The sequence below is a fragment of the Oncorhynchus tshawytscha genome, linkage group LG21, assembly GCF_018296145.1.
Source record: "Oncorhynchus tshawytscha isolate Ot180627B linkage group LG21, Otsh_v2.0, whole genome shotgun sequence".
NCBI lineage: Eukaryota > Metazoa > Chordata > Actinopteri > Salmoniformes > Salmonidae > Oncorhynchus > Oncorhynchus tshawytscha.
The window spans coordinates 18,889,619-18,914,546 of NC_056449.1; the positions used below are offsets into that span (position 1 = coordinate 18,889,619).

The 24,928-nt window shown below is 43.5% G+C and overlaps 1 protein-coding gene across 4 annotated transcripts in view; it reads left to right on the forward strand.

Moving 5' to 3' along the window:
- The window catches only part of ldb2a (LIM domain binding 2a), a 108,762-nt gene that overhangs the window by 53,947 nt on the left and 29,887 nt on the right, over positions 1 to 24,928 (forward strand). For all 4 annotated transcript variants that reach the window (XM_024383139.2, XM_024383140.2, XM_024383141.2 and 1 more), the window contains exon 3: positions 10,419 to 10,591. In XM_024383139.2, the coding sequence (XP_024238907.1) occupies positions 10,419 to 10,591 (173 nt within the window). The remainder of the gene's footprint in view (positions 1 to 10,418; positions 10,592 to 24,928) is intronic.

Below are 24,928 nucleotides of genomic sequence, written 5' to 3' on the forward strand. Positions count from 1 at the left end.
TTATTGTCTCCAGCACAAGGTGCACATGTGTAATGATCATGCTGTTTAATCAGCTTCTTGACTTGCCATACCTATCAGGTGAAAGGATTATCTTGGCAGGTAAAGAAGAAATGCTCACTAACAGGGATGTAAACCAATTTGTGTATGCAAAATGTGAGAAAAATAAGCTTTTTGTGCGTATGGAACATTTCTCTGTTCTTTTATTTCAGCTCATGAAACATGGGACCAACACTTTACATGTTGCGTTTATTTTTTGGTCAGTGTATTCTGTCAGTAAGATCACAATTGTGAATTGTGAATATTGGCACATTTAGAGTACATCATATCTTCTGTCCTTTGAGAATCTCAACCTTTGAACTTCTACCAGACCGTTTGTCCTTGTTACTGTGCTGCTGCTGCTTGCTCAATAGGGGTATAGTTACTTTAAATCCCTTTGTGACAAATGGTATTGTAAACATAATACATTCATACAAATGATGAACTGATGTTGATTATGTTTATTCAATTGATCAAAGTCTATTTTATGCCACGTGGTGTTTGTTCCTTCCTTCCATGGACCTTAACCTTTGACCCAGCAGTGACAGCAGTGACAGGTTATATTGGCGATTACACTCCAACATCCGTTGCATAATCTCAAGGATTATTGCTGCTGGAGCCAGATACAGTCAGGCAAGACAAAGGTCGATAGCAAGCCCAGTTTGTTTGTTTTGTTAAGTAGACAAGCACCGATCTCATCAATCACTGATTACAAACTCAGGAAATATGAATACATCAATGAATACATGTTTTTTTCTTGTGTGTGTTGATACCTTTTGTTGTTTTGGTGGCCTTGTCGATATGCTGTAACTTTGAACTTTTATACAGATACAGATGGATCTACATTTGATCACCGTGTTACAGGGAGAACTTTCCTGCAGTGCAGGACATTTAAAAGTTGTAGTGTATTAGGTGTCAAAAGGATTCAGACTTGATCTTCCCTTACAAAGAATTGATCAACCCCTACAAAAATGTCCATTAATTATAATTCACATAATAATTCACATTTCCTGTTGCTGCAGGATTATTTTAAAGATCCTATATACAGTGAGGAGAACAAGTATTTGATACACTGCCGATTTTGCAGGTTTTCCTACTTACAAAGCATGTAGAGGTCTGTAATTTTTATCATAGGTACACTTCAACTGTGAGAGACGGAATCTAAAACAAAACCCCAGAAAATCACATTGTATGATTTTTAAGTAATTAATTAGCATTTTATTGCATGACATAAGTATTTGATCACCTACCAGCCAGTAAGAATTCTGGCTCTCACAGACCTGTTCGTTTTTCTTTAAGAAGCCCTCCTGTTCGTTTTTCTTTAAGAAGCCCTCCTGTTCTCCACTCATTACCTGTATTAACTGCACCTGTTTGAACTCGTTACCTGTATAAAAGACACCTGTCCACACACTCAATCAAACATACTTCAACCTCTCCACAATGGCCAAGACCAGAGAGCTGTGTAAGGACATCAGGGATAAAATTGTAGACCTGCACAAGGCTGGGATGGGCGAAGAAGGATGAGTACAACTCCAAGAACACCATCCCATTCGTGAAGCATGGAAGTGGAAACATCATTCTTTGGGGATGCTTTTCTGCAAAGGGGACAGGACGACTGCACCGTATTGAGGGGAGGATGGATGGGGCCATGTATCGCATGATCTTGGCCAACAACCTCCTTCCCTCAGTAAGAGCATTGAAGATGGGTCGTGGCTGGGTCTTCCAGCATGACAACGACCCGAAACACACAGCCCGGGCAACTAAGGAGTGGCTCCGTAAGAAGCATCTCAAGGTCCTGGAGTTGCCTAGCCAGTCTCCAGACCTGAACCCAATAGAAAATCTTTGGAGAGAGCTGAAAGTCCGTATTGCCCAGCGACAGCCCCGAAACCTGAAGGATCTGGAGAAGGTCTGTATGGAGGAGTGGGCCAAAATCCCTGCTGCAGTGTGTGCAAACCTGGTCAAGAACTACAGGAAACGTATGATCTCTGTAATTGCAAACAAAGGTTTCTGTACCAAATATTAAGTTCTGCTTTTCTGATGTATCAAATACTTATGTCATGCAATAAAATGCAAGTTAATTACTTAAAAATCATACAATGTGATTTTCTGGAGTTTTGTTTTAGATTCCGTCTCTCACAGTTGAAGTGTACCTATGATAAAAATTACAGAACCTCTACTTGCTTTGTAAGTAGGAAAACCTGCAAAATCGGCAGTGTATCAAATACTTGTTCTCCCCACTGTTTGTAACGTGCGCTCCATTGAATCAATGGATAACCTTTCAAGCACTTTTGATATTTATACTTTACGCCCACTTCAACTTAAAGTAATTTTAGTTACCCAAGCAATGCTTCCAACAATTCTAATAGCAATTGTACATGGTATATTCTAGAGTTTGTTAAGTGTCTACCATTTCGCCCTTCCTCTCTAATGCGTTCTTGTCTGCAGTGAGGAAAGCTGCATTTTATGCATAATCCCCCTTTGAGTATCTCTCCACTTTCTCACCTTTTTCCCTTTTTAATTTTCCCTGACTCTGTGGGATACTCCTCCTATGACTTCTATCTCATCATCTTACTGTCCGTGCTGAGGCAGCTCAGTTACAGGAAGGCCATAAAGATCATCAAGGACATCAACCACCCGAGCCACTGCCTGTTCACCCCGCTATCATCCAGAAGGCGAGGTCAGTACAGGTGCATCAAAGCTGGGACCGAGAGACTGAAAAGCAGCTTCTATCTCAAGGCCATCAGACTGTTAAACAGCCACCACTAACATTGAGTGGCTGCTGCCAACACACTGACACTGACACTGACTCAACTCCAGCCACTTTAATAATGGGAATTGATGGGAAATGATGTAAATATATCACTAGCCACTTTAAACAATGCTACCTTATATAATGTTACTTACCCTACATTATTCATCTCATATGCATACGTATATACTGTACTCTATATCGTCGACTGCATCCTTATGTAATACATGTATCACTAGCCACTTTAACTATGCCACTTTGTTTACATACTCATCTCATATGTATAAACTGCCTATGCTGCTCTGTACCATCACTCATTAAATATATCCTTATGTACATATTCTTTATCCCCTTACACTGTGTATAAGACAGTAGTTTTGGAATTGTTAGTTAGATTACTTGTTGGTTATTACTGCATTGTCGGAACTAGAAGCACAAGCATTTCGCTACACTCGCATTAACATCTGCTAACCATGTGTATGTGACAAATAAAATTTGATTTGATTTGATTCATAGGAATGAGATGACCACAGGTGACAACACTGAAACTAAAGTTCAGTCAAGTTTATGATCATTTGTTGTATTTTATGTAAATGCTTACTAGGTGAAAAAGGCGAAATGTTGGTTTAGTTACTATACTGTTAACTGTAAAACAATACAGTGGACTAGAATCTTTAATAATTGTTATTGGCAGACTCTATTGAGCTGTTGTGCCTCCTCCACAAGTCAACTGAATGGTTGACCCTTTCGGAAATAGGAGGTATTACATATCAGATTCAGCTGTGACTAACTGGACTCAATGACCAGATAGTCAACTGTATTATGGTTAGTGGTTGATTAATGGTCAATGGTCATTTTCTGTTAGCCCTTTATTCAACCAGGAGATCCCAATGATATAAAGAAGGGAGACTGAAATCTAGCATATAGCATGCTCCCACTACAGTCCCTCTGTGCAGGGTTATATACAGTATGTGTTGCACAGTGGACTTCACCTTTCTCCTTTCCAGCAACTCCCATCCCGCTCACCACCTTAAGACCATCCCTCTCACCACCTTAAGACCATCCCTCTCACCACCTTAATACCATCCCTCTCAACACCTTAAGACCATCCCTCTCAACACCTTAATACCATCCCTCTCACCACCTTAAGACCATTCCTCTCACCACCTTCAGACCATCCCTCTCACCACCTTAAGACCATTCCTCTCACCACCTTCAGACCATTCCTCTCAGCACCTTAAGACCATTCCTCTCACCACCTTAATACAATCCTCTCAACACCTTAAGACCATCCCTCTCAACACCTTAATACCATCCCTCTCACCACCTTAAGACCATTCCTCTCACCACCTTCAGACCATTCCTCTCAGCACCTTAAGACCATTCCTCTCAGCACCTTAAGACCATCCCTCTCACCACCTTAAGACCACCTTCACCACCTTAATTCCCTCTCAACACCTTAAGACCATCCCTCTCAACACCTTAAGACCATCCCTCTCACCACCTTAAGACCATTCCTCTCACCACCTTCAGACCATTCCTCTCACCACCTTAAGACCATTCCTCTCACCACCTTCAGACCATTCCTCTCACCACCTTCAGACCATTCCTCTCACCACCTTAAGACCATTCCTCTCACCACCTTAAGACCATTCCTCTCACCACCTTCAGACCATTCTTCTCACCACCTTAAGACCATTCCTCTCACCACCTTCAGACCATTCCTCTCACCACCTTAAGACCATTCCTCTCACCACCTTAAGACCATTCCTCTCACCACCTTCAGACCATTCCTCTCACCACCTTCAGACCATTCCTCTCACCACCTTAAGACCATTCCTCTCACCACCTTCAGACCATTCCTCTCACCACCTTAAGACCATTCCTCTCACCACCTTCAGACCATTCCTCTCACCACCTTCAGACCATTCTTCTCACCACCTTAAGACCATTCCTCTCACCACCTTCAGACCATTCTTCTCACCACCTTAAGACCATTCCTCTCACCACCTTAAGACCATTCTTCTCACCACCTTCAGACCATTCCTCTCACCACCTTCAGACCATTCTTCTCACCACCTTAAGACCATTCCTCTCACCACCTTAAGACCATTCCTCTCACCACCTTCAGACCATTCCTCTCAACACCTTAATACCATTCCTCTCACCACCTTCAGACCATTCCTCTCACCACCTTAAGACCATCCCTCTCACCACCTTCAGACCATTCCTCTCACCACCTTAAGACCATCCCTCTCACCACCTTCAGACCATTACTCTCACCACCTTAAGACCATCCCTCTCACCACCTTCAGACCATTACTCTCACCACCTTAAGACCATTACTCTCACCACCTTTAGACCATTCCACTCACCACCTTCCGCACATCCCTCTCACCATTTTCAGCACATCCCTCTCAGCATGTTCAGCACATCCCTCTCACCATTTTCAGCACATCCCTCTCACCAGCATACAGTACACCCACAGACACACATACACCCAGAGACCCCCCCCCCTTCTAGTAGAAAGCCAGCCAACGGCCCCCTTTCCAGACAACCCTCGTTCTGCTCCGAGCCCAAACTGTTTCTCTCACGTCTTGTTGGCTCAGGATCCTGGCAGCGGTCCTGGGGACTAACTCACGGGGGGAACAATCCCACAAAGTGGCATGAATTAATGTGTCTAATTAACATGCCGTTAATTATTTGTAAATTGCGTGTTTGGGTACACATTACTTGAGAGACATATGTTGCTCGTCATGTTCACCCAAACAAGCGGCAGCTAATCCTATCTCTCGTGTGCCCGCCTCTGAAGATGGGCCAATCAACTTGGTGATAAAACAGAGAGATGGGAATAAGAGAGATGAGAGATCGAGAGAGCAAGAGCGATGAGCGAGAGAGAGATGAGAATAGAGAGATGAGTGATAGAGTGAGAGAGAGAGAGTGAGAGAGAGTGAGAGAGAGAGTGAGAGAGAGTGAGAGAGAGAGAGAGTGAGAGAGAGAGTGAGAGAGACCATTTGTACATTGTTAAAACACTGTATATATATATATATAATATGACATTTGTAATGTCTTTATTGTTTTGAAACTTCTGTATTTGTGATGTCTACTGTTAATTTTTATTGTTTATTTCACTTTATATATTATCTACCTCACTTGCTTTGGCAATATTAACACATGTTTCCATGCCAATAAAGCCCTTGAATTGAATTGAATTGAGAGTGAGAGAGTGAGAGAGAGAGAGTGAGAGTGAGAGTGAGAGAGAGAGAGAGAGAGAGAGAGAGAGAGACAAGGGGAAGGAAATGTTTCAAAATCAATGAGTGTTTATTTGTGAGCTTGAGGTTTCCATCACTGTAGTGGTGTTAATTGTAAGAGGTCATCGTTTGAAAAACCTTGAGGCTCGTAAAGACTCTCGCCATGTCCCTGATCCATTCATTTTGTATCGTACCAAAAAATAAATTTGCACACACCTATACCTTCTCTCTCTCTCTCTCTCTCACACACACACACACACACACACACACACACACACACATTCTAGCTCTGTTACCATCCACAACTCCATCATACCCCAATATATTAGCTTCAGATTAGAGGTCGACCGATTAATCGGAATGGCCGATTAATTAGGGCCGTTTTCACGTTTTCATAACAATCGGAAATCGGTATTTTTGGACAATTAAAATTATTGTTTTTTTGTTTACACCTTTATTTAATCTTTATTTAACTAGGCAAGTCAGTTAAGAACACATTCTTATTTTCAATGACGGCCTAGGAACAGTGGGTTAACTGCCTCGTTCAGAGGCAGAACGACAGATTTTTACTTCGTCAGGTCGGGGATTTAATCTTGCAACCTTATAGTTAACTAGTCCAACGCTCTAACGACCTGCCTCTCATTGCACTCCACGAGGAGGCTGCCTGTTACGCGAATGCAGTAAGCCAGGGTAAGTTGCTAGCTAGCATTAAACTTATCTTATAAAAAACAATCAATCAATCAATCATAATCACTAGTTAACTACACATGGTTGATGATATTACTAGTTTATCTAGCGTGTCCTGCGTTGCATATAATCGATGCGGTGCGTATCGTTGCTCCAATGTGTACCTAACCATAAACATCAATGCCTTTCTTAAAATCAATAAACAGAAGTATATATTTTTAAACCTGCATATTTAGCTAAAAGAAATCCAGGTTAGCAGGCAATATTAACCAGGTGAAATTGTGTCACTACTCTTGCGTTCATTGCACGCAGAGTCAGTGTATATGCAACAGTTTGGGTCGCCTAATTTGCCAGAATTTTACGTAATTATGACATAACATTGAAGGTTGTGCAATGTAACAGGAATATTTAGACTTATGGATGCCACCCGTTAGATAAAATACGTAACGGTTCCGTATTTCACTGAAAGAATAAACATCTTGTTTTCGAGATGATAGTTTCCGGATTCGACCATATTAATGACCCAAGGCTCGTATTTCTGTGTGTTATCATGTTATAACCAAGTCTATGATTTGATAGAGCAGTCTGACTGAGCGATGGTAGGCAGCAGCAGGCTCGTAAGCATTCATTCAAACAGCACTTTCGTGCGCTTGCCAGCAGCTGTTTATGACTTCAAGTCTATCAACTCCCGAGATTAGGCTGATGTAACCGATGTGAAATGGCTAGCTAGTTAGCGGGGTGCGCGCTAATAGCGTTTCAAATGTCTCTCGCTCTGAGACTTGGAGTGGTTGTTCCCCCGCGGCTTTTGTGGAACGATGGGTAACGCTGTTTCGAGGGTGGCTGTTGTCATTGTGTTCCTGGTTCGAGCGAGGAGAGGGACGGAAGCTATACTGTTACACTGGCAATACTAAAGTGCCTATAAGAACATCCAATAGTCAAAGGTTAATGAAATACAAATGGTATAGAGAGAAATAGTCCTATAATTCCTAGAATAACTACAACCTAAAACTTCTTACCTGGGACTATTGAAGACTCATGTTAAAAGGAACCATCAGCTTTCATATGTTCTCATGTTCTGAGCAAGGAACTTAAACGTTAGCTTTCTTACATGGCACATATTGCACTTTTACTTTCTTCTCCAACACTTTGTTTTTGCATTATTTAAACCAAATAGAACATGGTTCATTATTTATTTGAGGCTAAATTGATTTCATTGATGTATTATATTAAGTTAAAATAAGTGTTAATTCAGTATTGTTGTAATTGTCATTATTACAAATAATGATTAATCGGCATCGGTTTTTTGGCCCTCCAGTAATCGGTATCGGTATCGGCGTTGAAAAATCATAATCGGTCGACCTCTACTTCAGATGCTTTGGATCTCTTTGCACTCCGCCTAAAAAAATATGAAGGGGAAACATTGGACTACGGAGCTTGAAATGGTAAACTGTTTACCACGCCTGCCATTACACGCCTGCCATTACACGCTCTATCAGTGTGTCTTTGGTGGGGTGTGCAGTGTTATTTTGTGGGATATGTTTTGGTTGAGGCTCCTCATGCAAACCTTCTACTGAAGCCTCTGGGTAGGTAATGTGTGCTAGAAACATATCTGGGTATCTCTCTTTCCTACATCTCCCATCTCTTCTCATCTCCTCTCTCTCCCTCTCTCTCCCTTCTCCTCTCTCTCCCTCTACCTCTCTCTCCCTTCTCCTCTCTCTCCCACCTCCTTTTTCTCCCATCTCCTCTCATCTCCTCTCTCTCCCTCTCCATCCCTTCTCCTCTCTCTCCCACCTCCTTTTTCTCCCATCTCCTCTCATCTCCTCTCTCTCCCTCTCCATCCCTTCTCCTCTCTCTCCCACCTCCTTTCTCTCCCATCTCTCCCTCTACCTCTCTCTCCCACCTCCTCTCTCACCCTCTACCTCTCTCTCCCATCTCCTCTCTCTCCCTCTACCTCTCTCCCATCTCCTCTCTCTCCCTCTACCTCTCTCCCATCTCCTCTCTCTCCCTCTACCTCTCTAACCAGTCTCCCCTCTCTCGCCCTCTACCTCTCTCTCCCATCTCTTCTAGCTCCCTCTACCTCTCTAACATCTCTCTCTCCTATCTCCTCTCTCTCCCTCTACCTCTCTCCCATCTTCTCTCTCCACCTCTCTCCCATTGCCTCTCTCTCCCTCTACCTCTCATTTACACACACAGCGACTTGGGGCTGCAGACCCTCCCTCCCTCCCTCCCTCCCTCCCTCCCTCCCTCCCTCCCTCCCTCCCTCCCTCCCTCCCTCCCTCCCTCCCTCCCTCCCTCTTCCAGCCACTGCTCATGCTCCTTCTTCCTCCCTCCTTTCCCTCTCTCCCTTCCTACCTCCATCCTCCAGCCACGGCTCACACACTGCCAAACATTTTATATCTTTATTTAGTCATGCCCAGTATTATTGAATTTGAAAAAACATGCCAGTCACGGGTACTTCCTTTCCCTCTCTCTCTCCCCCGCTCCCTCTCTCTCTCTCTCTCTCTCTCTCTCTCTCTCTCTGCAGTGTCATAACCTCAGGAGCCTCAGCCACTACTGTCTTTGGGGGACATTTCTAAATGAAGTTTTATTTCCCTAGCTTTGCTCCCTCTGGGGAACAGAGGAACATAATTCCACACAACAGAGTGAAGATTTGACAGAGAGAAAATGCAGAGTATCACAAGCTTGTTTCAAAGAGGGAGAGAGAGTAGGATGATAGATTTCCAACATGCAGGGATTTTTTTGATTCAAAAGTGGAAATTCAGATTCTTCTCTTTCTTAGTCTTTTTGGTCTTTTTTCTCTTTTCCAAAATGGCTGCTTTGGAACCCAAACCCAAATAAGAACTCATATTTTGCTATTCTCCTTTCCAACATGGCTGCTTCGAACATAAACACAAACAAGTATATACAGTATACTTTATTGTAGATACATTGTCTCCTTTCCTTGTTACACATTCACTTCTCAGACAAGCTGATAATGTGATGAAGAGATATAGTTTTGTGATATCGTGATGAAGAGATATCCTGTCTGTTTTGCATAGTCACAGTGTATCCTAAAGCATCGTCCTTTCATATCCTGCATTATATTCCTTTAAACAGAGAACTAGTTGACAGAGAACAGAGGGAAGAGAAGAAAGGAAGCCTGAGGGCAAAAGACACTGACATACTTCCTCCTCCTGTGCTCTCTCTTTCTCTTGTTTTTGTCAAACTCTAAATCCACGCCGTTCCTGCGCTTTGAGTTCTTTTAGCATTCTCTAGTAAACATTTACAGCGTTCCTGTAGCTTTCTCACCAGACTGTCCAGGTTGGGATTGCTTGACATCAATCCCTCGCTAAATGGGCAAACAAGTAAAGGAACCTGTATGTTGCAAAACAAATGTTTTGTTACTGTGTGGACACTTCACAACTAGACAAAGGAAAGCAGATCACTAATGACTAAAATCAGTTAGCATACATGGTGTAACACTGTCCATTCACCTATAGGTCTTTGTCAGGTACCTACACATTTTAATAGATCATGGTTATCCTACCAAAACTAGTTTGTTAAAAACTCAAGTCTACAAATGAATCAATTACTTGATGAGCAAATTATGTATTTGTCCTCTTTTTCCCTCTATTAAATTGGACAGACACTCACCCTTCACTACTTTAGTCTCATATTTCAACTATAAATAATCATTTTCTTTTTCTTTTTCTCAGCTATCGGACGAACGCTCATCCCGCGCTACTTCAGCACTGTGTTTGAGGGCGGAGTCACTGACCTGTACTACATCCTCAAACACTCCAAGGAGTCTTTCCACAACTCCTGCATCACTGTGGACTGTGATCAGTGCACCATGGTCACCCAGTATGGGAAACCAATGTTTACAAAGGTAAGGTCTGTAATCCTAATCCAGGGGCTGCCGCTGATTGGCTGAATACCCAGGGCGCGGGGTGGTTGGAGTTGTCAACAAAGCAGCAGGACAGAAATATGATGCCACGTTTTTGAACTACCGGTAGTTTCTTTGAGAAGATATATAAAGCGATCTGTGCATTTGAACAACAGTATAAATACACCTATTTCACTTTTGCAACCACTGCTGCACATGCTGCCACTGTTTTTAACAGATTAGATTATACTATTTAGAACAGGCAGCCAGCTCATGAACGAACGAGTTCACCAGTGAGAATGGTCGTCACTTGTTCCCATAGCTACAAAGTCATAAAGCCCACCTATTTCTACAATTTCTCTTCTTAAAACGTGATTTTAAACATAACCTTAACCCTGACATTAACCAAACTGTTAACCTTTTGCCTAACCCTCACCTTAAATGTTGTTTTCATGACCTTTTACAATATAGACATTGACTTTGTGGCTGTGGTAACTAGTGGAAACCAGGGAGAACACAATAAGCATTCAGAAACAATAAGTGAAAACACATGATTTAACTCGGGATAGCTAGCTAGGATAGTATCACAAAGCATGGTGTGCTAGCCAGTTAACTTTCATAACTTCATATTTCCCAGTTAGTCAGATATTAGTTCAGAAAGACTTGAAATTGGCATGGGAGCTAACTAGCTAACTAGCTAGCTAGATACCAGCTGTCAAAGGTAGATAACTGGTTCATTTGACCAAAAATGATTTCAAAATATTTCTCAATGTTTCTCAAAATCACTGTAGCTGGCTAATGATTTTGATCAACCTTTGTGATGCTGTTTTAGTCCACACAACTTGTCACCTACAATAGAACATTATGAAAACATGGTGGTAAACAAAATTGGCCATGCTTTTTTGTCCTACCAGATACGCAATGAGAAGGTTCTAGCTTGTGTATCCCTCTGTCCTTCGACTCTTGTTGGTTGCAGTTGTCCGGTTTATCAGGTCCCAGGCTTCCATGGCTGTTATGATTATTTATTCACAAGTTAATTATAATTAGCTTTTTGCTTTAGCACCATCTGTACCTGATAGAGCAGATCTAGTCTCAAGTGCGGAAAAAGCTGTCCAGCACGAGAGACTCATTGGGAGGAGACTAGAGCAGACCCAGAAGTTCTGACTGAGCAGACGCACATTTGAGTGCCTAAGGACGGTCCATTCACTTTGTACGGTTGTAATTTATGCTATGGTATCATGCAATTTCATTGGGGCAGCTCCCCTCATAGCAAAAAAGTCCAAGCAATGTTTGCATGGCATGTGCACCCACGGAGGTGGAGGTGCTGGCAGTCACTAAGGGGCAGAGTAGTAAGTAACTACAGCTTGTTTTGAACAATATATTTTTGAAACAGGAAAATGTACACATTTACCACACTTTTATGAGAATTTAAACATAATCCATAATCCATGAATTATATAATATACAGTAAAAAGGTAAATAAAATACCAATTTAAAAATATATATTTTTTATTTCACCTTTATTTAACCAGGTAGGCTAGTTGAGAACAAGTTCTGATTTGCGATCTGGCCAAGATAAAGCATAGCAGTGTGAACAGACAACAACACAGAGTTACACATGGAGTAAACAATAAACAAGTCAATAACATAGTAGAAAAAAATAATCTATATACATTGTGTGCAAAAGGCATGAGGAGGTAGGCAATAAATAGGCCATAGGAGTGAATAATTACAATTTAGCAGATTAACACTGGAGTGATAAATGATCAGATGAACATGTGCAGGTAGAGATACTGGTGTGCAAAAGAGCAGAAAAGTAAATAAAATAAAGACAGTATGGGATGAGGTAGGTAAATTGGGTGGGCTATATACCGATCGACTATGTACAGCTGCAGCGATCGGTTAGCTGCTCAGATAGCAGATGTTTAAAGTTGGTGAGGGAGATAAAAGTCTCCAACTTCAGAGATTTTTGCAATTAGTTCCAGTCGCAGGCAGCAGAGAACTGGAAGGAAAGGCGGCCAAATGAGGTTTTGGCTTTAGGGATGATCAGTGAGATACACCTGCTGGAGCGCGTGCTACGGGTGGGTGTTGCCATCGTGACCAGTGAACTGAGATAAGGCAGAGTTTTACCTAGCATAGACTTGTAGATGACCTGGAGCCAGTGGGTCTGGCGACGAACATGTAGCGAGGGCCAGCCAACTAGAGCATACAGGTCGCAGTGGTGGGTGGTATAAGGTGCTTTAGTAACAAAACGGATGGCACTGTGATAAACTGCGTCCAGTTTGCTGAGTAGAGTATTGGAAGCTATTTTGTAGATGACATCGCCGAAGTCGAGGATCGGTAGGATAGTCAGTTTTACTCGGGTAAGTTTTGCGGCGCGAGTGAAGGAGGCTTTGTTGCGAAATAGAAAGCCGGCTCTAGATTTGATTTTGGATTGGAGATGTTTGATTCTGGAAGGAGAGTTTGCAGTATAGCCAGGCACCTAGGTATTTATAGATGTCCACATATTCTAGGTCGGAACCATCCAGGGTGGCGATGCTAGTCGGGCGTGCGGGTGCAGGCAGCGAATGGTTGAAAAGCATGCATTTGGTTTTACTAGCGTTTAAGAGCAGTAGGAGGCCACGGAAGGATTGTTGTATGGCATTGAAGCTCGTTTGGAGGTTAGATTGCACAGTGTCCAAGGAAGGGCCAGAAGTATACAGAATGGTGTCGTCTGCGTAGAGGTGGATCAGGGAATCGCCCGCAGCAAGAGCAACATCATTGATATATACAAAGAAAAGAGACGTCCCGAGAATTGAACCCTGTGGCACCCCCATAGAGACTGCCAGAGGACCGGACAACATGCCCTCCGATTTGACACACTGAACTCTGTCTGCAAAGTAGTTGGTGAACCAGGCAAGGCAGTCATTAGAAAAACCGAGGCTACTGAGTCTGCCGGTAAGAATATGATAAGAAAGCCTTGGCCAGGTCGATGAAGACGGCTGCACAGTACTGTCTTTTATCGATGGCGGTTATGATATCGTTTAATACATTGAGCGTGGCAGGTAGCCTAGTGGTGGGCCACTGCCCCTAACTCCCTAATGGGCGGTCTGCCACCGTCCTAACCCCTGTAATTTGGGGTGGCAGGTAGCCTAGTGGTTAGAGTGTTGGTCCAGAAACTGAAAGGTTGCTAGATCAAATCCCCCAGCTGGCAAGGTAAAACTCTGTCGTTCTGCGCATGAACAAGGCAGTTAACCCACTGTTCCTAGGCCGTCAAATAAGAGTTTGTTCTTAACTGATTTACCTAGTTAAAAAAAGCAACTTTGTAAGTGAGAATAGGCATTGGTCTGAAGCCAAAAAAGAAAGGAAATTCACATTAGTGGCACAATGCCTATTCCACCCATGCTCTACCAAGGTTTTCCAGCACACAGCTTTGAGCTACTACAGTAGCTATGTTGGTATTGTACTTCAAACTATGTGTAGGCAGGTTGTTTAGGATTCAAACCATCTCAAACAGCCTAATTGTGCTTCCACAATAATATGATTTGTACTGTATACAAGGTGAAGTATTGGATTCTTCACACACCACAGTAAGACATTATCCCATTATGCTAACATTTCATGCTTTTTTTATAAATGAAAGGTGCTTTGCTTTTAAATGCTTTGCTTTTATACTTACCAGACCATCAGGCTTGATTGAGATGTTTTGCCTTATAGTAATGTGGTACATGCCTATATTAGCAAACATGTAATCGAAAAAAATGTATCATAATAACATCCCTTTTTTGGTAAATTGGTGCCCAACATAACAATAGGTGGTGGTGTGTTGGACACAGTAGCTCAGATAGATGGAGCCTGTCTGCATTCCTGATTTCTGTAACTGTTAGCTTACTTGTGTAATATTGAATTAAGCTCAGGACCACTTGTGTTTCCAATATGATCGTGTTTTCTATTTGATAACCTCCACTGTGTACCGAACCGATTTGGCTGAGGACCCGAGTTTTAGGATTACCTCTGGAGAACAGAACGGACAACGAGAACGGATTGTGGACTGTGAAATGGTTGGTGAATTCCCCTCTTTTCCCCAGTGTGCAAAACTCCCTAATAAACTCCCCATTTGCGTTCTAGTTGTGCTCCTTGTGCGTGTTTGGTTATTGAACTTGGTGACATGGAAACCCTACACACTTGAACCTGCTACTATATACACTGCCCTGGGAACACTGGGAACACTAAAATAACACATCCTAGATCTGAATGAATGAAATATTCTTATTATATATATTTTTCTTTACATAGTCAAATGTGCTGACAACAAAATCACACAAAATTTATCAATGGAAATCAAATTTATCAACCCATGGAGGTATGGATTTGGAGTCACACTCAAAATTAAAGTGGAAAACCACACTACAGGCTGATCCAACTTTGATGTAATGTCCTTAAAACAAGTCAAAATGAGGCTCAGTAGTGTGTGTGGCGTCCACGTGCCTGTATGACCTCCCTACAACGCCTGGGAGTGCTCCTGATGAGGTGGCGGATGGTCTTCTGAGGGATCTCCTCCCAGACCTGGACTAAAGCATCCACCAACTCCTGGACAGTCTGTGGTGCAACGTGGCGTTGGTGGATGGAGCAAGACATTATGTCCCAGATGTGCTCAATTGGATTCAGGTCTGGGGAACGGGCGCCAAACCGGTCATGCTGGAGGATGTTGCAGGCAGCAGAACGTTCTCCACGGCATCTCCAGACTGTCACGTCTGTCACATGTGCTCAGTGTGAACCTGCTTTCATCTGTGAAGAGCAGAGGGCGCCAGTGGCGAATTTGCCAATCTTGGTGTTCTCTGGCAAATGCCAAACGTCCTGCACTACCTGAGCCACTTGTGTGGGTTGTAGACTCCGTCTCATGCTACCACTAGAGTGAAAGCACCACCAGCATTCAAAAGTGACCAAAACGTCAGCCAGGAAGCATTGTTACGGTTTTCTAGTGGTGATGAAGGAGAGTCGGACCAAACTGCAGCGTGTCGATTGCGATCCATGTTTAATACAACAAAGAAACACGAACACTACACAAAACAATAAACGTAATCGAAACCGAAACAGCCTATCTAGTGCAAACTAACCGAGAGTACACATAGGACACTAAGGACAATCACCCACGACAAACTCAAAGAATATGGCTGCCTAAATATGGTTCCCAATCAGAGACAACGATAAGCACCTGCCTCTGATTGAGAACCATTCCAGACAGCCATAGACTTTGCTAGATAACCCACTAAGCTACAATCCCAATACCACCACCAAAACCCCAAGACAAACACACCACAATTACAAAAACCCCATGCCACACCCTGGCCTGACCAAATACATAAAGATAAACACAAAATACTTTGACCAGGGCGTGACAGAACCCCCCCCCTAAGGTGCGGACTCCCGAACGCACAACCTAAACCTGTAGGGGAGGGTCTGGGTGGGCATCTGTCCGCGGTGGCGGCTCTGGTGCTGGACGTGGACCCCACTCCATAATTGTCTTAGTCCACCTCCTTAGTGTCCCTTGAGTGGCGACCCTCGCCGCTAACCTTGGCCTAGGAAACCTAACAACGGGCCCCACTGGACTGAGGTAGCTCGGGACCGAGGGGAAGCTCAGGAGTGAGAGGAAGCTCAGGAGTGAGAGGAAGCTCAGGAGTGAGAGGAAGCTCAGGAGTGAGAGGAAGCTCAGGCAGGTTGATGGATCTACCAGATCCTGGCTGGCTGGTGGTTTCGGCAGATCCTGGCTGACTGGCACTTCTGGCGGATCCTGGCTGACTGGTGGATCCTGGCAGACTGGCGGATCCTGGCTGACTGGCGGATGCTGGCAGACTGGCGGATCCTGGCAGACTGGCGGATCCTGGCAGACTGGCGGATCCTGGCAGACTGGCGGATCCTGGCTGAATGGCGGATCTAACTGATCCTGGCAGACTGGCGGATCCTGGCTGACTGGCAGATCCTGGCCGACTGGCAGATCCTGGCCGACTGGCAGATCCTGGCCGACTGGCAGTTCTGGCGGATCCTGGCAGACTGGCGGATCCTGGCAGACTGGCGGATCCTGGCAGACTGGCAGTTCTGGCGGATCCTGGCTGACTGGTGGATCCTGGCAGACTGGCGGATCCTGGCAGACTGGCGGATCCTGGCTGACTGGCACTTCTGGCGGATCCTGGCTGACTGGTGGATCCTGGCAGACTGGCGGATCCTGGCTGACTGGTGGATCCTGGCTGACTGGCGGATCCTGGCAGACTGGCGGATCCTGGCAGACTGACAGCTCCTTGCAGACTGACAGCTCCTTGCAGACTGACAGCTCCTTGCAGACTGACAGCTCTGGCTGCTTCATGCAGACTGGCAGCTCTGGCTGCTCCATGTAGACTGACGGCTCTGACTGCTCCATGCAGACTGGCTGCTTCATGTAGACTGACAGCTCTGGCTGCTCCATGCAGACTGACAGCTCTGGCTGCTCCATGCAGACTGACAGCTCCATGCAGACTGGCAGCTCTGGCTGCTCCATGCAGACTGACAGCTCTGGCTGCTCCTTGCAGACTGGCTGCTCCATGCAGACTGACAGCTCTGGCTGCTCCATGCAGACTGACATCTCTGGCTGCTCCATGCAGACTGACAGCTCTGGCTGCTCCATGCAGACTGACAGCTCTGGCTGCTCCATGTAGACTGACAGCTCTGGCTGCTCCATGCGGACTGGCAGCTCTGGCTGCGCTGAACAGGCGGGAGACTCCGGCAGCGCAGGAGAGGAGAAAGGCTCTGGCTGCGCTAAACAGGCGGGAGGCTCCGGCAGCGCTGTAGAGGAGGAAGGCTCTGGCTGCGCTGAACAGGCGGGAGGCTCCGGCAGCGCTGTAGAGGAGAAAGGCTCTGGCTGCGCTAAACAGGCGGGAGACTCCAGCAGCGCAGGAGAGGAGAAAAGCGCTGGCTGCGCTGAACAGGCGAGGCACACTGAAGGCCTGGTGCGTGGTGCTGGAACTGGTGGTACTGGATCGAGGACACGCACAGGAAGCCTGGTGCGGGGAGCTGCTACCGGAGGACTGGAGTGTGGAGGTGGCACAGGATGGGCTAGACCGTGAAGGCGTACTGGAGATCTTGAGAGCAGTGTTGGCACAGGACGTGCAAGGCTAGGGATGTGCACAGGAGGCCTGGTGCGTGAGGCTGGCACCAACTTCACCAGCCGACTAACACGCACCTCAGGACGAGTATGGAGCGCTAACCCAGGTGCCATCAAATCCCCAACACGTTCCGTCGGGCGAATTCCATGCAAAAAGCACCAACACAGCAACTCCCTCATTTCTCTCTCCTCCAATTTCCCCATTAACTCCTTCACAGTCTCTGTTTCGCTCACCTCCAACACCGGCTCTGGTTCTGGTCTCCTCCTTGGCTCCTCACGATAAACAGGGAGAGTTGGCTCAGGTCTGACTCCTGACTCTGCCACACTCTCCCTGAGCCCCCCCCCAATACATTTTTGGGGCTGATTCTCAGGCTTCCATCCGCTATGCCGTGCTGCCTCCTCATATCTGCGCCTCTCAGCTTTCGCCGCCTCCAGTTCTTCCTTGGGGCGGCGATATTCTCCAGGCTGAGCCCAGGGTCCTTTACCGTCCAGTTCTTCCTCCCATGTCCATTTCTCCAGGTGGTGCAGCCTCTCCCACTGCAGCTGCTGCTGCTCCTGCTGCTGCTGCCTGTTAACACGCTGCTTGGTCCGTTGGTGGTGGGTGATTCTGTTACGGTTTTCTAGTGGTGATGAAGAAGAGTCGGACCAAACTGCAGCGTGTCGATTGCGATCCATGTTTAATACAACAAAGAAACACGAACACTACACAAAACAATAAACGTAATCGAAACCGAAACAGCCTATCTAGTGCAAACTAACCGAGAGTACACATAGGACACTAAGGACAATCACCCACGACAAACTCAAAGAATATGGCTGCCTAAATATGGTTCCCAATCAGAGACAACGATAAGCACCTGCCTCTGATTGAGAACCATTCCAGACAGCCATAGACTTTGCTAGATAACCCACTAAGCTACAATCCCAATACCACCACCAAAACCCCAAGACAAACACACCACAATTACAAAAACCCCATGCCACACCCTGGCCTGACCAAATACATAAAGATAAACACAAAATACTTTGACCAGGGCGTGACAAGCATAGGAACTGAGAAGTGGTCTTAGGTCACCACCTGCAGAACCACTCCTTTATTGGGGGTGTCTTGCTAATTGCCTATAATTTTCACCTGTTGTCTATTCCATTTGCACAACAGCATGTGAAATTTATTGTCAATCAGTGTTGCTTCCTAAGTGGACAGTTTGATTTCACAGAAGTGTGATTGACTTGGAGTTACATTGTGTTGTTTAAGTGTTCCCTTTATTTTTTTGACCAGTGTGTGTATATATATATATATATATATATATATATATATATGTATATGTGTATATATATATGTATATGTGTATATATATATGTATATGTGTATATATATATGTATATATATATATATATGTATATGTGTATATATATATATATATATATGTATATGTATATATATATATATGTATATGTATATATATATATGTATATGTATATATATATATATATATATATATATATATATATATATATATATATATATATCAATGTACATAACTGTAAAAGCAGGACACTGTAAAGTCCATTATCCCTCTGAGTAAGGGTGTGGGGTTTCCTTGCCCTATATATACTGTGTATATATATCAGTGTACATAATTGTAAAAGCAGGACACTGTAAAGTCCATTATCCCTCTGAGTAAGGGTGTGGGATTTCCTTGCCCTATATATACTGTGTATATATATATCAGTGTACATAATTGTAAAAGCAGGACACTGTAAGGTCCATTATCCCTCTGAGTATGAATTAGGATGTTTGAGAAGGTTTGAATCCGAAGCAACCTGCCTACTCATAGTTTGAAGTACAATACCAACATACTGTAGTAGGTCAAAGCTGTGTGCTGGAATATCAAATCAAATCAAATCTAATTTTATTTGGTAGAGCATGGGTGGAATAGGCATTGTGGTGTTCATGTGAATTTCCTTACTTTTTCAGCTTTAGACCAATGCCTATTCTCACCTATAACATATATTATTTTCTTTTTAATGTGATTTAAAAATATATATATTTTAATTTCCATGGAAGGTGATTATGTATCATTATTATACAGTTTAACACGTGCTCTCCTTGTGAACCCTCCCAATGTTGTGGGTTTTATTGGTTTTATTTATTGATAAGATCCCAGCTCATAATCCTACTGATCATTGCTCAAAGCAAATTGGTGAAAGCAAGGAAACAAAAACTGAAGCAAATATTTACCATGCGATTAAAACAATGCAGCTGGCTAGATGACTGCAGGAGTGTGAAATATGGATGAGCTGTTCTCAGTGAAAGGGTTTTGAAATATTCTCTCTCCCCAAGGCGAGGTGTGATCGTGAATATATCATATTCATCCACCTCAGTGGAAACGACTTGGGACACACAGAGGGGACAGCCCTGGCGTGTCAGATGCGAGTTGATTAGGAGGTAGTCCATCCGAATGTTCTCTGTGACAACGGTGGTCTACTCTGACATGACAGTGGAGGAGTTGGATGTTCCAGTGGGAGGAGGACATCAACAAGTGCATAGAGATGGCGCTATGTCAACTAGCTGGTGTTTGCATTTCAGTACTGTAGGGCAAGGTTTCCCAAACCTGGTCCTGGGGCCCACCCTGGGTGCAAGTTTTGGTTTTTGTCCTAACACTACACAGCTGATTCAAATCATCAAAGCTTGATGATGAATAGGTTATTTGAATCAGCTGTGTAGTGTTAGGACAAAAACCACAATGTGCACCCAGGGGGGGGCCCCAAGACTGAGTTTGGAAAACTTTGAGGGCAAAATATCTCCGGGAGGCGAACGCCCAATATTCTGATAACTTTAACTTTAGTGGTAACTTTAACCATAACGTCATGAATTGTCTTTTTAACACGTTGATTTTGACAGAGAATTTAAATGTCTGGAAGCGTTTGTTCCAAAATGATCTTGTTCATTCACTCAGTAGTGATTTCACATTTAGTTATCTTGCTTGATTAAAATACAATAGTCTAAAACAGTCAATTTGTTGATAACAGACTCAGTTAATCACATAGTTTAAAAGCATTTCCTTTTCTTTTGAGCGCTTGCTGCTGCAGGCATAGGATTTCGTATTATTCTGTATGTAAATCCGTGGACACTCCATTTAGAATGGTATGTTTTTGTGGATGTCCATCATCCATTTGGCATGATATGTTATGAATTTCTATTCATTTGATAAGTTACAAATTGCAGTTTGAATGATATGTTCCAAATTTCAATGTGTAACTATGTTATGAAATTGCAATACGTATGGTATGTTACAAATTCCAATTTGTTGTAACTAACGTTAGCTAGGCTAGGGGTTAGGGTTAAGGTTAGGAGGGAGGTTAAAGGATTAAGGTTAGGGGAAGGGTTAGCTAGCATGCTAATAATTTGCAAAGTAGCTAAACAGTAGTAAGTAGTTGTGAAGTTGGTAATTAGCTAAAATGCTAAAGTTCATTAGATTTGAACTCGCAACTTTTGGGTTGCTAGACATTCGCATTCGCACATCCTTTTTTGTGATTTGGCTTGTTTTTGAGAACCTTTCCCCAGCCTCATTGCACGTTGTACAGTATCAGGGCACGCAAAAGACAAGCTCCAAAAACACCGAAATATGTCCTTTTAGAAATGGACACACTCTCAGTATAGGGATGTAGGTTGATCCCTGATACTGCACAACGAGCACTGAGGAAGTGAATCACAGCTGGGATAAGTTTCTCAAAAACAAGCCAAAAGTGTCTGGACCCTTCTAAAATAAATCATTTACATACAAAATTGAGATTATTTCACAAATATGGAAATTCTCCTTTAAGTATCCTTCTGTCTTATTTAACCATACCAAACATAACATATCATACTAATTTTAGCGTCCCAGATTTTTGTTTACTATGTTACATCTAGTCTATGAGACCAAGTTGGTAAACGTAATGTTATACCCTGTTCAGCCCCTGCCATGACTACTTTTTCCTGTATCTGTATGGCTGTCATTGTGACTTATGCAAGGCTGTATACAATTCAAGGCTGTATACAATTCAAGGCTGTATACAATTCAAGGCTGTATACAATTCAAGGCTGTATACAATTCAAGGCTGTATACAATTCAAGGCTGTATACAATTCAAGGCTGTATACAATGCAAGGCTGTCATTGTGACCAAAACACCAAGATCGTATGTGATTTTATGAAGTTCACTATCAAATTGAAATATTTATTTCAAGTTCGTATCCATGCCATAAGAGTATATATTTTTTTTACATTTATAAAAAAACAAATCACAAAGCCGAAGAAAATATAGTGCATGTTGGGCGTGTCTCTTAACAGGAGTATCTAGCATTACCTGATTCAGATGATAAACTGCATTGGAATCTGGTTCTGCAGACTGTCTTTTAAATTTAAAGTGAGGCTCATGCTAGCGAGAATAGCTACAGAAATTCCTTGTGCCCTGAATGAACACTGCATTGAAGCACACACCATGATTTTAAGGCAGGTCCAATTTTACCCACAATACAGTGTTATCATAAAACCTGGCCACCATGTTAGGTGTATACCATACACTCTTACAAAAAAAGGGTTCCAAAAGGGTTCTTCGGCTGTCCCCATAGGGGAACCAATTTTGTTCCAGGTAGAACCCTTTTGGTTCCAGGTAGAAAACTTTTGGGTTCCATGTAGAACCCTTTCTCCTATGGGGACAGCCGAAGAACCCTTTTGGAACCCTTTTTTCATTGCAGTGACATTTTCTCAACCAACCACCCCGTTCAAGCTTTAACAAAATCAGGAAGGGGAAATTTTGTTAATTAAAATAAATTCCACTAACAGAGCACGTTCCGGGAGCTTCCATCCAAGCTTCTGGCTCTGGAGCGCTGAATCTCAATGAGCTCTCTACCTCACTCCCTCTTCCCTCTCCTCCACCCTCCTCCCTCTTCCCTCTCCTCCTCCCTCCTCCCTCTTCGCTCTCCTCCACCCCCCTCCCTCCATCCCCCCATTCCTCATCCCCGGGCTGCTTCTCTATCCCAGAGGGAAAAGCCCCCGCAATCCCACTGGGAGTAATCTGGATGTGTAAACCCGAAGTATGTGTGCATGTTTGTGTGTGTGTGCATGTGTGTGTGTGTGCGTGTGAGGCGGGAGTGTCGGTTTTTGGATGATGGTACCCCCTGCTGTACCCCTATGGTGTCCCAGCACCTCTATTCAACACCCAGCAGGTCCTACTATAGTTTGTTTGAGTTTATTTTATTTTTACAGGGACAGTGCACATTAATCAACTTTTCAGTAAAACTGCCGGTTTTAGCCAGCCGGCTAATTTTCAACCACAGTCCCTGGGCAGGTTATTAAAAACCTGGGCTCTGTGGATATAGCATCGTAGTATCGGGGCCAAGGTCCTTGTTACTGTAGCCCAGTGGGCCCTCGCTACCTGTGGGGACAGAAGAACCAGGTAGGTGCTCTGTGGATGTAGCATCGTAGCATCTGGGCTAAGGTCCTTGTTACTGTAGCCCAGTGGGCCCTCGCTACCTGTGGGGACAGAAGAACCAGGTGGGTGCTCTGTGGATGTAGCATCGTAGCATCTGGGCTAAGGTCCTTGTTACTGTAGCCCAGTGGACCATCGCTACCTGTGGGGACAGAAGAAAAAAGCCAGCCTAGTTTATCAGGCACTGATTCTATCTCTCTCCTGTTAATTTTAATTTGTTTATTGTATAAACTGTTTAAGCAAAAGGCAAATTGAATTGATATGGGTGATGAATTGGTACATAATATCAGTGTAATAACGGTATATTACAGCCTAATACAATGAACACTTGACTATAGAATGTATTTCCTGTTATTAACTGTATTACAGCCTAATACATGATGAATGTCTGATGTTTTATAATGTAACTACATGTAACAGATGTGTTATTAATGCTCTATTATGCCCTTATTCATAATGAATCATCTTTCAGTAATATTGATATATAAACCTAATCCATTATGAATAAGGCCTACAGTTGCATCTTATACAGTAGAGAATGATGGGATGCTGTGTTACTCTCAGAATATGTGGTTGAGATCCCTTAGCTAAGCGAACGTGCACAATATTTATTACAGGCATCTTAAATCAATGGGGACCCTCCAAGGGGCCTTACCTTTTTATGGACAGTGTTTTTATTGACCAGGATTTTCATCCGTTGCCCATACTTTTCGTACGGTCCTGTGAAGTGTCGTGTTGTAAGACTAAAGGTTTTGTTAACAAGCCACTTTAGCCAACCGATATCATAGAGGAGTCATTTTTAATTGTTTCCATCACATTTTGACTTGAATGTTTGCTGTACAGTTTATGGCCACATATGATATAATATTCATACATTTCTTCTGGACAATACTTCTGTCCATTTAGGGGACCCCTTTTGGCTCAAGTGTACCCCCAGAGGCAAACAACCCGTATCATTTATTTAACTCCCATGAAAAGGTTTCATGATGTTTAAAAACATATTTTAGCATGTGTAGGTCTTTGTGTTAATACCAATGGAAGCGGTACAGAATTTCACTTAGCACTGTAGCCAGTATTGTTAAACTCATACTTTTGCACTGTGGCTGGAGGTCAATAGTATTAGAAGCAGCTGAAATGATTTTCAAACTAGAATGAAAGCCCTTTCCATTGTCCATTAAACACTTCTGATAATTAAAAAAAACATTGCTTCTGTCTAATCCGCATGAATCTATCTAAAAACATACGCATTATCGGCCTGAACAGCATCCCTCCAACGACTAACCGTTAAGCTCGATAACTATCAAAAAGTAGTTCCGACTCTTAATCCCAATAGTAAGAATAACTCATGAATACACTATCAAGGCACACAGAAACATCGTCACATTTTAGCCAAGTAGCATAGACTATACTACAACCCCAGAATGCCCTAAATCATATATTCAATGGTAGGAGCTAGTAGAGGAAAAAATATTCCCCTTTTCTCTACTTTTTCTTTTTTTCCATTGTGGCGGAGTGATACCACGTGACCAGGCATGTATGCCCGCCAGCCTCTTTCTTGTTGATCCTCGGGAGACCATCTGTGCTGGGGGCATTGATTAGAGTGTCTGGTGGGATTACATCTTTTCTGTTGCCATGCCAACTAATCAGCTGATTTTTTTTGCTGCTCGCTCTATCCCTCCCTCTGGTTGCCACAGCAACGAAACATTGGGAACTGCAAGAGCCCTGACAACACTGAATTCAGCTAAAGGGG